The sequence below is a fragment of the Lepisosteus oculatus genome, chromosome 9 (genome assembly GCF_040954835.1).
Source record: "Lepisosteus oculatus isolate fLepOcu1 chromosome 9, fLepOcu1.hap2, whole genome shotgun sequence".
NCBI lineage: Eukaryota > Metazoa > Chordata > Actinopteri > Semionotiformes > Lepisosteidae > Lepisosteus > Lepisosteus oculatus.
Window position 1 is genome coordinate 7,263,694 of NC_090704.1, and position 14,580 is coordinate 7,278,273.

The 14,580-nt window shown below is 37.4% G+C and overlaps 1 protein-coding gene across 6 annotated transcripts in view; it reads left to right on the plus strand.

The window, feature by feature from the left end:
* The window catches only part of rasal2 (RAS protein activator like 2), a 106,040-nt gene that overhangs the window by 62,625 nt on the left and 28,835 nt on the right, over window positions 1–14,580 (plus strand). For all 6 annotated transcript variants that reach the window (XM_069194053.1, XM_015355852.2, XM_015355851.2 and 3 more), the window contains one exon: window positions 10,312–10,418. In XM_069194053.1, coding sequence (XP_069050154.1) covers window positions 10,312–10,418 — 107 coding nt within the window. The remainder of the gene's footprint in view (window positions 1–10,311; window positions 10,419–14,580) is intronic.

Here is a 14,580-nt window from a genome sequence, read left to right on the forward strand (position 1 = left end):
AATGCTATTTTAATTGAACATTATTCAATTAATTGTATTTTATTATTACTTATCAGTTTGATTGGGTGGAAGACAACAGGAGTGAGCCAGCTTTATCACGTTAATCGTGTTTGTGTCCTATTTATTGATCTTCATTTAAAGATTGTGGCTTATAATATCACATCTTATAGAGATGAGAAGGCATTATAAATATGTGTCCCTCATACTTTAACCAGCTGTCAAAATGTAGCGGTAACCCAATAGTAATAACTTGTCATTTTAATTTAGAATGTCTCCTCCAAATGAATGAGTTTGTTTGAGAAATCACTCTTTAAATTAAATGGCAAATGATAGTTTTTCTTTGGGAGAAGTTTAAATTATTTTTAGAACAGGAGACAAGAGTGGAGGTGATGCAAGCCGGTGAGTAATTCCAGGAGTGGAGCAGAAATGACAAACAGGTTTGAGGACGAACAGTGCCTGGAGTTACAGGTTACCTCAGCGCCTTCGCTTTGGCTAAAACAGGTTCTGTCTGAATTCCCTAAATAGCTTTTGGTACCTGGTTTATCACCTGAGGAGAGGAGTAGAATGTAAACATTCCTTCTTGTCAGTTGACAGTGTTGGGCTGAGGTAGTGAGTGCCCTGGGGTATAGGTGTAGACGTTACAGTAAAATGCAAGCTGCAATAAATGTGAATGAAACAAGATGCTGATGACCCGATACACATGGCCACATCAATCATCTTGGTGTCAGGTTTTGAGAGTCTTCAGTGTTCATGAAATAGAGTACAGGTACAGATCATTTTTGCTACAGCATAGTAAATGCATAGGAGACTAGTTTGCTTTCTTAGCCATAATTAAAAAAACTCACATATAATAGATGCAGCTGGTGCACAGGCAGGTAAGTTATCATACGTCTCCCTGTGTTCTTCAGTTATTAGAAGCTTTTAAAAAATACGAAGTGACTTTGACGATAAACTTTTGGCAAGCGCATTCAGTAGGTATAATACACAGTGCATACTGTGGAGTTACTGTGGTCTTTTCGTTGTTTGTTATGAAAGACTAAGTGATGTGGTGGTGGAATTGAATGGGAAGACATGGTGAAACTGTGGATTTGAAAACTGTCGTCTCGCTTGATTACATTGGTGCTCCCCAAAAAATAGTCCTTAAACAGAAGACTGAAACATTTCGCATCCTTTACGTGCAAATGGTTTACAGGTGCAGGACAAAAAAGTGTTGTAATACACTGTAAGTGCGCCCCACAGGCCATAGCAAAATATATACATTAATATGTAATGGAGACTTGTTTATTCTGTTGAGAGCCAAAAACCCAGGCCCTTTGTTTCGTTGTACAATGGGCTGTTCCTTCAGCATGGCCAGCAAAGTAAGGTTCTGTGCTGGCTGGTCCTGATTTAAGGGTAATTGAAACGTCAGATTAACGGTTTCGTAATCCTGTTACAAATGCTCCCTAGCACAGCGCTGGCAATTTCTGTTGTTTCTGTAGAAGCGGCTGGTGCTGGAAATGGTTTCTGCTGGGTTAGCAGGAGGGTGTAGAGTAGCTTTGCATTTTGCTCTCCTTCTGAACTGCCTGTAGATTTTGATTTTTGTAGACTAAAGTATGTTATTCTTGTGTTGTTTTGTGTGGCAACCAGAAAATCAAGTAGTGTTTGAGCTGAAAGGAATTCGTCGTCTTAGTTGTGTGATGTGCTACTTATCTATTTTTCTTCTCAGATTTGCATGTCTGATATTACAAATGAAAAGTTGTGGGGGTCTTGTTTTACTTTTGCCGTTCAGCAGTGTTTGATTTCTGCCTGGCTTCAAATTTGTAAGCTCTAAAGTGTTTGTGGAATAGTGTTGGTTCCATTTAGAAGCAGGGTATCCTCAGTGTCTGCTGATTCCTTCTTGATGGTTTGCTATGACACCAGTTAAGGATTTTTTGTTTGGGCACTCCCACTCTTAACCAGTTATTACAACATTGATTTTGTTTTGCTGTTTCTTTGATTTAAAATGGCAAATCATTTTGTTGAGGACAGCAGTGAGGTAATTTTGGACAGACCTCAAAACACACCGTTTGCCCTTGTAATGATCTGACAGAGGGGGAAACTAGTTTGATTATAAGTGCTTAAGACAAAGTGTGAGGTTCAGAAGCTCTGCATTATCACTGCATGACCTCTTTAAATTCAATCGACTTGTAATTTTACTGATAGCTCCTTATTTTTGCCAGCTGCAGTTTGGCAGAGGAACGAGCTACCAGAAATAGAAGCAGAGTCTAGTCTCAAATTAATCCAGCGCAGATGAAGGGTAGAATGGAAGAACAATTAACTGGGTTTTTCATGTCAGTAGACGCATGGTTCGTGCTCAAAATAAGGTTCAAAATGATTTCGGATAGGAGTCATCTGACAATTGTCCCATATGAAGGGGGTTGAATTGTCTGCTCTCACAGATGTCTGTCTGCAGCAGACTTGAGCCAGGTCAATATTAAATTTCCATTCTTACAAACGAATGCCGAGTCAATGGATGCATTTTTTTAATTCAATTAAATGACATGCTTTGAGGTATATCTATGTAGTATTTCTACATGAACTATTTCATGTAGTATGTCTGCATGAAATACCCATTTATGTTACAGAGTAGGTGTTTTAGTTATACGATATACTATAACAAAGATAAAGTTCAGCTGTGATAGCCTGTGTGTTTATTTTTTTTTTTAATTTTCAGCCCTAAGGGTATAGGCAAGTTGATATATTCATCATTCATCAGCTGTAACGTGTCATTCAATTGCTGTACTTAAAATCTTACAATCAGCTGTTAGTAAGAAATATGACTGGTGTAGATACATAGTACTGTAATTTTAGTAAGCAAAATATTGATTGGGGTAAAATATAGAAAAACATTCTAGTTTTATATGTATATAATTCAAACAAGCATACCTGTATGATCAAAGTGAGATCTGGCTAATTTCTTAAGGAACCTATTGTATACTGAGTCATTGAGTTTCAGATTTCCTTACTTTTCAGAACTATGATCTGTATTCCTACTGTATAGACCCTGTACTTTAAAGATTCCATGTGGGCAAGGAGGTTCCCTCTGTTGCTGGAAATTCAGTAAAAAAAATATTTTTTTTCCTTCAGCTCCAGAAAAATAAGTTAGTTAAGGACTTAGTTTATGTGTTAAATAACAGTCTGTCATGGTGTAAAATTGGCTCCAACCACAATTTATGGTGAAAGTGGTTGTAACCCCACCACATGTTAAACTCTTTCTTGGGTCAGGGTATCGGGTTAAGACAAATATGAAGATGGTCATTTGCTTGCCAGTGTCAATGATTAATACTGAAGTGTAATTCTTAGTTTCCCCTTATTAATGTCTTAACTATGCTTAAATACGATCACTGATTAAAGCAAAATGGGCAAACCATGCTAATTTAATACATCAAAAACATTTTAATGTTCCAAAGCAAGGTTAATCAGTAATTGGAATTAATCCCATATATTCCTAATGCAAATCTGAAAGCATTGCTGCTGACCTAGGAGCAGACGTGCGGAGCCAAGACTTTCTGCAGCAAGTTGTGAATCTTTTGGCACTCAGAATGCTTCCTTAGGGGAAAAAAACTGTTGGTTTGTTAAAAAAAAAAACTCTTCAAAATCTCTTTTAAATACGTGGGTGTTTGGGGAGAGAGGAGCGAGCACCAAGCTCTTCATTTTAATGACAAATTCCTAATCTCATTCTCAAATGTTTTTTTTTTTTATTCCTCAATCTTGTTGTGCCCTCTGAGGTACAGTATGGGCACACAAGAAACGTTAAAACTATTTGTAATGCACGGGTTTGTGTGGAGGTTACCATATCCAAAATCTATATTCCACTTTATTGCTCCAGTTACCATATCACAATCTCATCTTTGTCTATAGATTTTGAAATGAAGCCTCTATTATCCCATTAAAAGTCACCCTGAGACTTTAACATTTGAAACAGCCCATGTCAGCATTTTATTGGCTTTCTCAATGATTAAATCTTTGACGAGATTATCTTGTTTTCACCTCAGGCCTCTCGTACATTAAAACCCTCTGAACATCATCGAGATGATATCCGATATTAAGCATTGATGGACCAGATTAATTATTTATGTAGAACAGTATAGTTGGCTTCAGGAAATCTGGCTTGGTTCCAGATTCTCTTTTGAGCTGGAAAAGAAGGTGAAAAGTCGCGACATTTCAACCAAAGTACAACAACAACAACACTGCGCCATGTGTCTACTTTACTCATCAAATGCAAACCATTGTTGTCATGAGAACCCTAAGGTCTGTCTGTAAGGAAGAAAGATTGAATCTGCAGCATTTATCGTGTTCTGTACTGAACGTCACAGATTTATGAAAGCTACATGCACGCAGTTTTGAATGAGTTCCAATTGGGGTCCTATTATCTCAGTCTTTTTAGGATTGGTGTGCTCATTTTAAATATAGAAATACATCATTTACATTTTTTAAAAAGCAAACACAGCTGATTAGTGTTTGTACCATACACAGTAGTCATCCAGGCAAAACTGCACTTAATGTTCGAAAGCATCTTTTTTTCATTGATAGTTCTAAAACCTGAACTTCTGCTTACGCATTAAGATTCGTATTAAACTGTTTTAGATGTATAGCAATCATTCAACAATCTTTAATTTGTGTGGGGACATTGCTTTAGAACTTAATAATTACTGTTGCTTTTACTTAATCTTTAAATCAATGCAAGAAATACACTTCCAACTACAACAAATTGAATCTTAGCTGTCATTAAGTAAGATAGCCAGCCATTTGTTTTGTCAGTCCCTTGCCTCTGCTGTACATTAGAGTAGGTAACCCCATAAATGCTGCAATAGCTCTGAAATTAAGTTATTTCACATTGCAATGATGTTAGTGATTTGGAATGCAGTGTGCTGTAAGTCGTGGTCTAGGGATGTTAACACCAGCACTGCTGTGGAGTACCTGAAGCCTGAAAAAGCTGTAAGTGAAGACTTAAAACCACAAATAAATGTATAATAGAAAATTATACAAGTCTCTAGCTTCTTACTTGAAACACATATCATGTCATGAAGTATGAATTCTAAGTTTTTTTTAAACTACAATAGAAATATAGAATGCAAGTTTTTAAAAGTATATTCATACCTCAAGGAAATATTAATTAGAAATACCCCTATCAAATAAAAACAGAAAAAATGTAGTCTGAAGTACCTCTATATTTGTAATACTCAGTTGCAACAATAGGCATTGTATTCATGAAGCACTTATCTTGGTTTTTCTATAGATTTATCTGCCTTCAGATCTTTAAATTTATGTAGATTTCCAGCTGCGCAAAGACTTAATCTTCATTGTTTGTGTATTTGTGTATAGAATGTGTATTAATGCACGTGCCCTTGTGGAATAAGTTAATTTTAATAGTAATGCATCTTCTCATCTGTATGAACTCTTTAATGAGCCAATGTTTCCTGCATAAGTGTAATGCTGCAGTTGGCAGCCAGCGGCTCTTTTCCATTGGAATGGATCAATGTGTTGTCCACTGGGAGTTGCCCTGAAATTGATGAATCTGCCTGCGTAGATACAAGTTAACTGAGCCGGCCTTTGCTGTTAATTTGAAAAGCCTGCCATATCCTATCTGATTTGTACTGCTGGGTTTCGTTTCTGATTGTTGTATGTGCCTCCCACGCCATCAGCATGACCTGCAGCTTTTTGGGACAGTAGGGCTGGAAGAAGAAATGTTATGTACCCTTTGAAAAGGTGAGATCCTGAGGATCGTGGAAACAATAAAAGACATGCATGCCCTATTTAAGAAACAGTCTTGCAGGATGCAGTGTAAAAGGAACCTACTATCTGGGCAGAATGTAAACTGAACCTCGTTTCAGTTCCTGTGATTTGAAAAAGCATCTGAATATGAGTATAATAACTGGCTGATGGGTGAAGGAGATTAATGTTATTCCTTCAGAAGGATCATGTTCAGGTACTTCGTAAATTATTCGGAATGCAGCAGCTATTTCTGTTACTGAATAAAATCCCAAACCATTATTTTTCAGTCTCCGGTGTCATTAAACATCTCCAGCCATTGTTGTGTTGTAACATCTCAGTTGTGCTTCAGACAGCGATATAAGCACATAGACAGAAAATGGTTGCCTATTACTTCTGCCAGCTTGTTTTCCAGGTTAAGGTTCAAAGGTGGAGGTACCTAAACATGTAGAAAATACGGTGAGGTTCTGATGCAGTACATTGTTTTAGATCTTCAGTAGATTTTATTATTAATAGGCACTTTCAAGCTTTGTCTGTACAGTATGTTTAGCGTGCAGGTGGTTTGAGATATTTAATGGCGTTTTGAGGGACGGCAGAACTTGGTTGTAATTGAATACTCCAAGTCAGGAAGAAGCATCACATTCCCCACTGATAAAAATCAATGGTGGATAGCAACATGCTCATTTCGGAAAAGGCAGATCTTTGACTGTTTTCTTTGCGAACGTGCAAAAACTCAGTTTGCCACACAATGCCAGACATTGAGGACTGTTGAGTTTACTGTAAGGTGACTTATCATTTGCAGGAAATGCTCTGGGACTACCTGCGTGTCTTCTTGTGTCATACTTGAAAACCATAATATGTGGGTTCCATTTGCTTTTTGAACTTTTTGCATTTATTAAGAATTTTCAGAATGTTTGAAAAAGTTATAAGGATTATTAATAAAGTACCGCACATTTGTAATTTTTACATTTATTTTCAGTGTGAAATGTGTATTAGAAGTATAATATTTGAACTAACAGTATCACTGGAGTAACTGGTTAGAGCTTTATTTTTTATTTCAATGTGAAAACCTGCTTTAAATGACTAAACTTCATACATCTGAAGCATAGAGTGTTTACTCACTTTATACTCGGTAATCGAATAAAGAGCAGAAATGTGTTAAGATATTATTTTAACTCTTTGGTATTTGAACTGACGATATCATCAGTGTTAAACCATCACATAAGCATGACTTTGGAAGGTTCAAATTGATTGTAGCTGAAAAGCTGATTAGTTAACACAGTACTTACACTCACTGTAGCCCTCGTCAGGGGACTGTGCAGCACTGACTCCCGGACAGAGACCTGGAGTCCCTGTAAAAAAATGTGCCAATGTTCCCAGCTTTTCGGAAAATGAAACGGAATGTGATTAGGTGTTCAGGATTAAGGTCGTGCCAGAGAACCGTTTAAAGAATCTTTGGATTATCAGTTAAGTACAGGTATAAATTTCTCCTAATGCTCGTCTGTCACTGCCTCAGAAATCTTTTCATCGCATTGTCCCAGAGGTGCAGCAGGCAGACAGAGCAGGAGTTACTGCTGAAGCTGCTCGGTATTAGGTGGAGAGAAACGGAGTAGTGCAGTTACAGCGATTGATTGAATAACTGCGGTAAAATCTCTTCCTCTGACAGCCAAAATCTAGGACTGTGATAAAGTGAAGGTTAGGACGGAAGCCGAGAGAGAGAAAGAGAGAGAGTCTGCAAGGAAGAAGCCTGTACGAAGGAAATTAATTGCAAAGACGTAGTTCAACTACTCAGACATGGAGAGGAGAAATCTGGTGCGTAGGCAGTGGTCACTACTCGGAAGTAGTACACTTTACTGATTGGCTAATGATCTGTGTTCGGCCAATCCAGAGGTGAATTGGACAGCCCATATGACATTCTTCAAATGATGGGGAACAGCTGTGATAGAGGTATAGAAGTTTTATCTTTATATTGTGCTTTTTACTGTCTTATTAACTGTGATGTTGAAGCCTCTGTGTTAATTAATCCAGTGCACTTGAAACATCTGGAGCCAGAAGGTTGTTGTGGGCTGTTTTTTGTTTCTCACATGTTATACTAAGGGATGTCATCTCAGGGGCTCATGAGAATAATACAGTATTTATATTGAACATTCTGCATGGGGAAAATAACATTTTGGGGAGTGTTATCCTGTACTTTAGGAGGTTCCATTTCTGAGTGTGGATGTGAATCTACGTGTTGTCGTAATTTTGCAAACTATTACTTTTGTCAAGCATGTGTAATTTTTAAAAACCTTCTGGCAAGAGTCTGGCTAAGGTAACTACAGTATTTTTAGTTTCATTTAAGTTGTCTTTTCAAATGCATTCTTTTGTTGTGCACTGTATCAATATTACCAGGATAACAATGTTTCACTTATGCATATAATAGTCTCCAAATTCCCAATGCTTTTGGTGCATAATGTTGAGAGTTCATAAGATGTATTGCAGAAAGTAGACTACTGTATAACTTTCATTAGATCAGCAAACAGTATTGTCATTGAATGAAATACAAAATGTATGTAACAAAACACAGTTAAGCTGTGGCGAAGTTTATTCTTAAATCTCAGCATCACGTTTTCATATGAAAGATTTATATGCTTCATGACATCCAAGTTAAGGCACAAATCACATTTCTTCTGTTTGCCAGCTGTTATTCGCGTTTGACTTCTTTGAATTTGAAGCCGATACTCATGTGCTTTGCTTACACGACAGACAGGAGTCCTCTGTATGCTGCAGTCACTTCACTGATGTGTCTGTAGGTCACTGACTCCGTCAGGAGAAGTTAGAGGTCTCTGTCATTGGAGGAATACTGCAGGCTAAACACTGCTTCAATCTGGGCAGTGTTCCAGAGGGAAGGTTGTCACTCTCTATAGGCCACTAAAGCATTCCCTTATTAAGAGCTAAAGGCTAGTGTCAAATGGCTCATAATATTGTGTTTGGTTAGCTGTTATTAAAACAAAGAGGTATGGGGAAATCCCATTCTGTACAGATCAAAATGTGTATGAGCTAGAGATCTAGAGACCAGGATAGCATGATTGAACTGAACAGCTCCTCACTCTTGAAATGCTTGATACTTAAAACATGTGCTCAGTTTTTCTGTCCATTCACCTGGGTTCAGACTCGGGTATTCTGCACAGCATCCAAACATAAGATGAATCCCTCAATCCTGCGCGGCATTTTCAAAATCCCAGGTTGGCGTTGGGCAGTAAGGGTGTTTCTTTACTTTGAGGTGTACAGTCCTCAGAGAGGTCTAAATTACGTGTGGTCTCAACAGGTGAAAAGCCAACGATGGGCATCTTAATGAAAGCGTGCATCTTTCTTACACTTCATTCATGATTTGGAATTTGTGATTTTTTTTTTGTAAGCAGGAATCTGAACTTTTTATTGTGATATGCTTTTAGCGTCCGTTTTCTTTTAAGACCCCCACCTCATCATCATGTCAGATTGAGCATCGCTTCTAATATAGGTCTCCAGAAAACAGTGAAGTTTCTCGTGTGGTACAGTTCCACAAAGCCCAAAGGGCAGTAGGCATACAGGGTGGCTAAGGGCTATTTTTGCTTGCAACACACTGATCAGCAAGGGTCCATCTGGTGGGTTGAATGCATTTCGGTGGGACTTATTAGCTATGGGGTATTGATCCTTTCATCTTTAGTTAGCTTTTGTGGGGGAGGGGGGATTGAAAGAAAATCTTCCACAAACAATTCTTTTCAAGTTGTTTTTCTTCTGATGACTGTTTTGGTGCATCTGTAAATTCCAGCGAACTGCAGAACAAAAGCCTTCGCCCCGTTCCTTCTGAAAAGGGGGGAGAATTACCCAGAAGACACTCTGATTGGCACTTGCTATATCTCTGTACCGTCTCTCTTTTGTTGGCGGACCCCGAGGGAGGCTTAAGATTTAGTTGCAGCAGTGAGCGAATTCTTGTCTTATTGAGCACTACATTGGTGGTCCCTCAGTGCCAGGGGCTGAAGTATTGTCGGCTGTGCGCCGAGTTGGAAAGATTGAATCTAAAATATTTGATGCACCTGCTGTCATACTGTGTGCTACTTCATAAACACCTTGGACTGCCACCAGCCTTTAAGAGAATCCGCTGTGTAATAAAAGAGTGAAAACAGCAGAGCAATATAGGCCACTTCTTCCTTTGACCAAATATAAATTTGAATCTAGAATATTCCGTTTTCATGTTGAGGAGTGTAGCCCATAGGTGTTATTTTTCGGTAATAGGTTAATTCTCTGTACCATGGCAGACGGCAGCCACAAAACCTGCATGTCATGTCTCCTTAAAGCTGGGAAGAAAACTACCTTTTAGCATTCCTAAGAGAAAAATAGTTAAAATACTCAAAATGTTGGTCCAAGTGAAACATACTATAAAAAAAATCTGCACTAGTTTTACACAGAGTGAGGCATGATTCTAAGAGAAGCGATTGTGTGATTCTCATTTTTTTTGTGCACAAAAATTAGCCCGGCCTTTTGCCGAAGTTACAAGAAATGAAGGCAGCATTCGATTTCCACTAGTTGATTTGTCTCTTCCTCTCTCTGCCTTTTTTACAGAAGTGTCTGCTGAGAGGTCACCAAGAAGGAGGAGTATATCGGGAGTTGGAAGCACTGAGAAAAACAGCTCTATGGATGGGCCGAACTCCTCCCCTTTCAAAGTTCCAGTATGTCTGATTTGTCATTATTAAACATTGGGAGCGTTTGCTGCGTTTCTGTCTTCTTCCATGTGCCCAGATAATGGGTTGACTGCTCATGATGTCTTTTTAATCTTGATTTATTAGATTTTTATTTTAAGATTTATTTCCACCCAAAATGTGTCCTGCTGGACAAATTGGGAATGCACAGGGGCAATGCATTAAAAAGCACAGGAAAAAGAGCCCAACCACATAATAGTTCACAATCCAGAATGAGCCGTTTAGTAAAGTGCTTCTTATGGCATAATGCACCAAAGCTGGATAGTGATAATATTCAAATTCAATGCATTTGTTAATTATGGTGCAAAAGGCACTGGCTAATTAGTGGAGTACCACACAGATCTGTATTATTACCTGTTCTTATTAATTTTTATCAATCACAAAGGTTCTGCTATACTTACAGTATAAAGCTGCAGTTGATCTAAAAATAGGAGGATTAACATGTTAGAATCTGCAAAGGAAATTCAGAATGATTAAGAAGTTCCAGACCGGGCAGACACCTGGCAGATGACATATAGTATAAACAAGTACAGAGAGCTAAATGCTACTAGTAAATGCATACAATATAAATACCAAGTGGGAAATGCTCAACTTGAAGAGGCTACTTAAGAAAAAGACATAGGTGTTAATGTTGATACATCATTTACAACTTCTTGACAATTTGACAATGCATTAAAAAAGGTAAACAAATTGTTAGAATATAGAGTTTAGCATTTTGACTGAAGAGACTGTGTAAAAAATATACAAGATTTTGTTTAGAATTTTTTGTTCCGTAAACTTGAACAGAGAAAATGAGTGAATATCAAGAATAAAGTTTAAATCCTGGTAGTTTACATCTGAAAAGTACGCAGATTGTTATGCACATTTCTAAAGTGCAAACCTGCATTTTTTGCCAGTCTTGCTAGCAGGAAGTTGGCTTCAGGAGTGTTTAAAATGTCCAGTGTCATATGACATCCCACATTGCCTCACAGATTACTATTGCACTATTGTGAATCCGGATATCAGCTATGTTCAGCTAGCCCCTAGCTGGGCTACATAACCTTTGAATGTCGTCTTTCTCTTGGCCCAAGGACAGCAGCATTTCTAAAGAGTTTAAGAAAAAGCCTTTTAGGACGGTTTTAATGCTGTAGTTCTTATCAATGTATTTAAAGTTTGAGTATGTAACTGACGCATACTATGCTTTATAAGGTTTTTTTTTAAAATAGGCTCATTTAAACCTGGTTTTAGTTAATATCCATTAAGAAACAGGTCTTCCATTTAAACTGATTCAAGAATGGAAAAATAAAGATCCCATATCATTTGTTACGTAATCAGATCTGAGGGCTGAATTGCGTGTGTATGGTTATGTTTTTATTGATGTGACCATTTTTAAAATATTTGTTTATTTCTGTTGCATAGAAAAAGTGTTTGCCTTCACCTGGAAGAAATCATTTTCACAGCATCAGACCATTTGGGGGATTTGTTCTCAAATGTTCAGAGGGGCTAGGGCCTAATCTGAAACAGACTTGCAGTGTGTCTCTTCCTAATCGCGAACTGGACACTATTGCAAATTGTAGCTCTGTGGAACAGATGACCTACTCAATTCTCCAGGGTAAAAAAGACAAAACGCATTAGAATAAGTGTGCTCTCACACTAATCATTTAAATGTGTTTTTTTTAAAGCTTTAGTTTTTTCTACAGTAGGACTGAGATTCAAATGGCCTGTTTTGATTTTGAATCTCCACCTTCTACTTAACCATTTCACTGCATGTCACATAACTGCAAGAGGTACAGACTGTTTGGGGGTTACAGGATAAGAGCTATGGCATTCTTTCACTCCACCCAATGTGAAAATTGTAGCTGAAGCACCTTCACTTCTGTCCCTTTTCGGCTGAAAACCAAAGAAGTCATTTCACCGTGTAATACATTTCACTTTTTATTTGAAAAATGACATGCCTTCTTTTCTCTCTTGTATAGCATTAGCCATAAAAATGATTCACAAGTAATTATTAGCCTTCCAATCTTATCAATAAACAGTAATTCTGTATTAAAACGGGTAGCATGGCATTATAAATATCGGTTCTATTTTTAGGGTTCATTAGCATGCTTTTCTGTACGCATGTCTCCAAACAAGATTACATGCATCGCATTTTGAATTCAACAGGCTAACATGACATACGTTAATCAGGATAACTGTTTGCGATGTCTTTAGTGTCCAATCAGATTAATGTTTACAGAGCCTTGTGTAAAGAGCTTTGTGTTTACATTTTGACCATAAGCATAATTACTGTGTGTAACGTGTGTCCCAACACCTCCCACAAAATAACTAAAATTCACTGAGGATGTTTGGGATTTACAGGCATGTTTTTAGATTTTCTGTGGTTTAATGGAGTGATTTCCAACTAATCTATACTAATCAACCAATCAGTACATTAAATAGTTCAGTTACATTAACAAGGAATCACAAATGGTACAGAAACAAATACCCAGACAGATGTCCCTTGCAGAAAAGCATTTTGTGACTCTGAAAACAATCGGTGCCTTCTAGGCACATCAGAAGACCTGGCTGACTTTACCTGCGGTGTAGGTTTGAAAGCTTTCAATACACTCTGATTATAAATATTTCCTTGTGATTATTTGATTTCCATATCCCATAGTGGCAATGATTGACATTTTCTTTTAATTGTTTTTGCCTCCAGATGTTATAAAACGTACTATACCACTCATGCTGTAAGTCTGGCCTAGGCAGAGCAGCTGTGTTTGCATAACGTCCGATGTTGCAAAAAACATTAGTTATAATACATTTCTTCAAAATAATTAGGAGTTTCTGTTAATCAATAATGAAATCAGACATAAAGTTCAGTAGGTAGCGAATTCATGGGCAGCCTAATTAATCAGCATTAAGTGTGGCCAAGCAGATGATGAAATTGCATGCAATAGAATTTAACACTATTTAACAACCAGGAGAAGACACTGACTTGTTGACATTGAATCTGGGTCTATTGTACTTTTACATATGTATGAATGGCCAAAGGCGAGCGTTTTTACAGTGAATTAACACTTCTAACTCATGCATAGAAGAACTGGTAGACAAGTGCATGAACTACCTGCAGCAGATTTTGGAACTGTCAGTTCTCCCTGTGATAAGTGTTCCAGTTGAATAAATGTTTAATTTTATGCTAATAGAACCTAACTCCCATTATGAAGACCTGAGTTCTTTACATCATACAGGAATGTGATATTCTAGATGTTCAGAGATTGTGAAATGTTAATGTTTTTTCCCACTATGAATTAAGAACATAAACTAGTTTTCAGGGAAATAGTTTTATAAATTAGTGAAGTATGATGAGTGTGAAGTGCATTCTGGTACAACTCTAGGGTGCTTAATAAAGTACATATTATCAGCTATTAATGGAATTAATCTCAGAATTAACAGTGCCTTTAATACCAGTCATTGTCAATCAAATACCACTGACCAAGGTATCTCTTTAATTCAAGGCTTGATTGGGCTATTATAACTTCCTGTGAAAAATTTACATCAGTTCCACAAAAATAAAGAATAATTTTGCATTGTAGTATTTGTTTGAAGAGAATAACTGAGTGAAAACCTTGATTTTCTCATGGTTTTTAAGGAGGTTCTGGTCCAGCATTGTATACAACTTGGAGCTCCTCTGAACTAACTTATTTTACGAACTCTGAACTAACTTGTTTGCGCTTTTATTTTGTATCCAGCTTTGAGCATTGTTAAAAACAAATGTGTAGTCATCTTTGAAAAGGTGACTGATCTTATTTGCCATCGAGGGTGCACCATTGAGTTTTTACAAAAACAATTACTTTATTGCATCACAGAGAAAGGGTCTGCGATTTACGTCTTGAGATTGAGTCCATTGTACTGTAACTGTGGGCTGTGTTGATTCCAAAATGCTTGTTAAACTTGTTTTTCTCAAGATTGCAGCACTCCCTTTGTTTTTGTTGTTTCTAATACTGGAGCCACATAACATTGCTGAATAATGAAATATTTTGAATATTTTAGGTACGGCATCATTTGTACTTGTTGCCCATGTTGTAACCCACAAGATCTTCCTCAGATTTTGAGCAACTCCCTTTGGTATTTGTGTCTTTTGGGTTTTATGATGAACACTGCATTGTTTTCA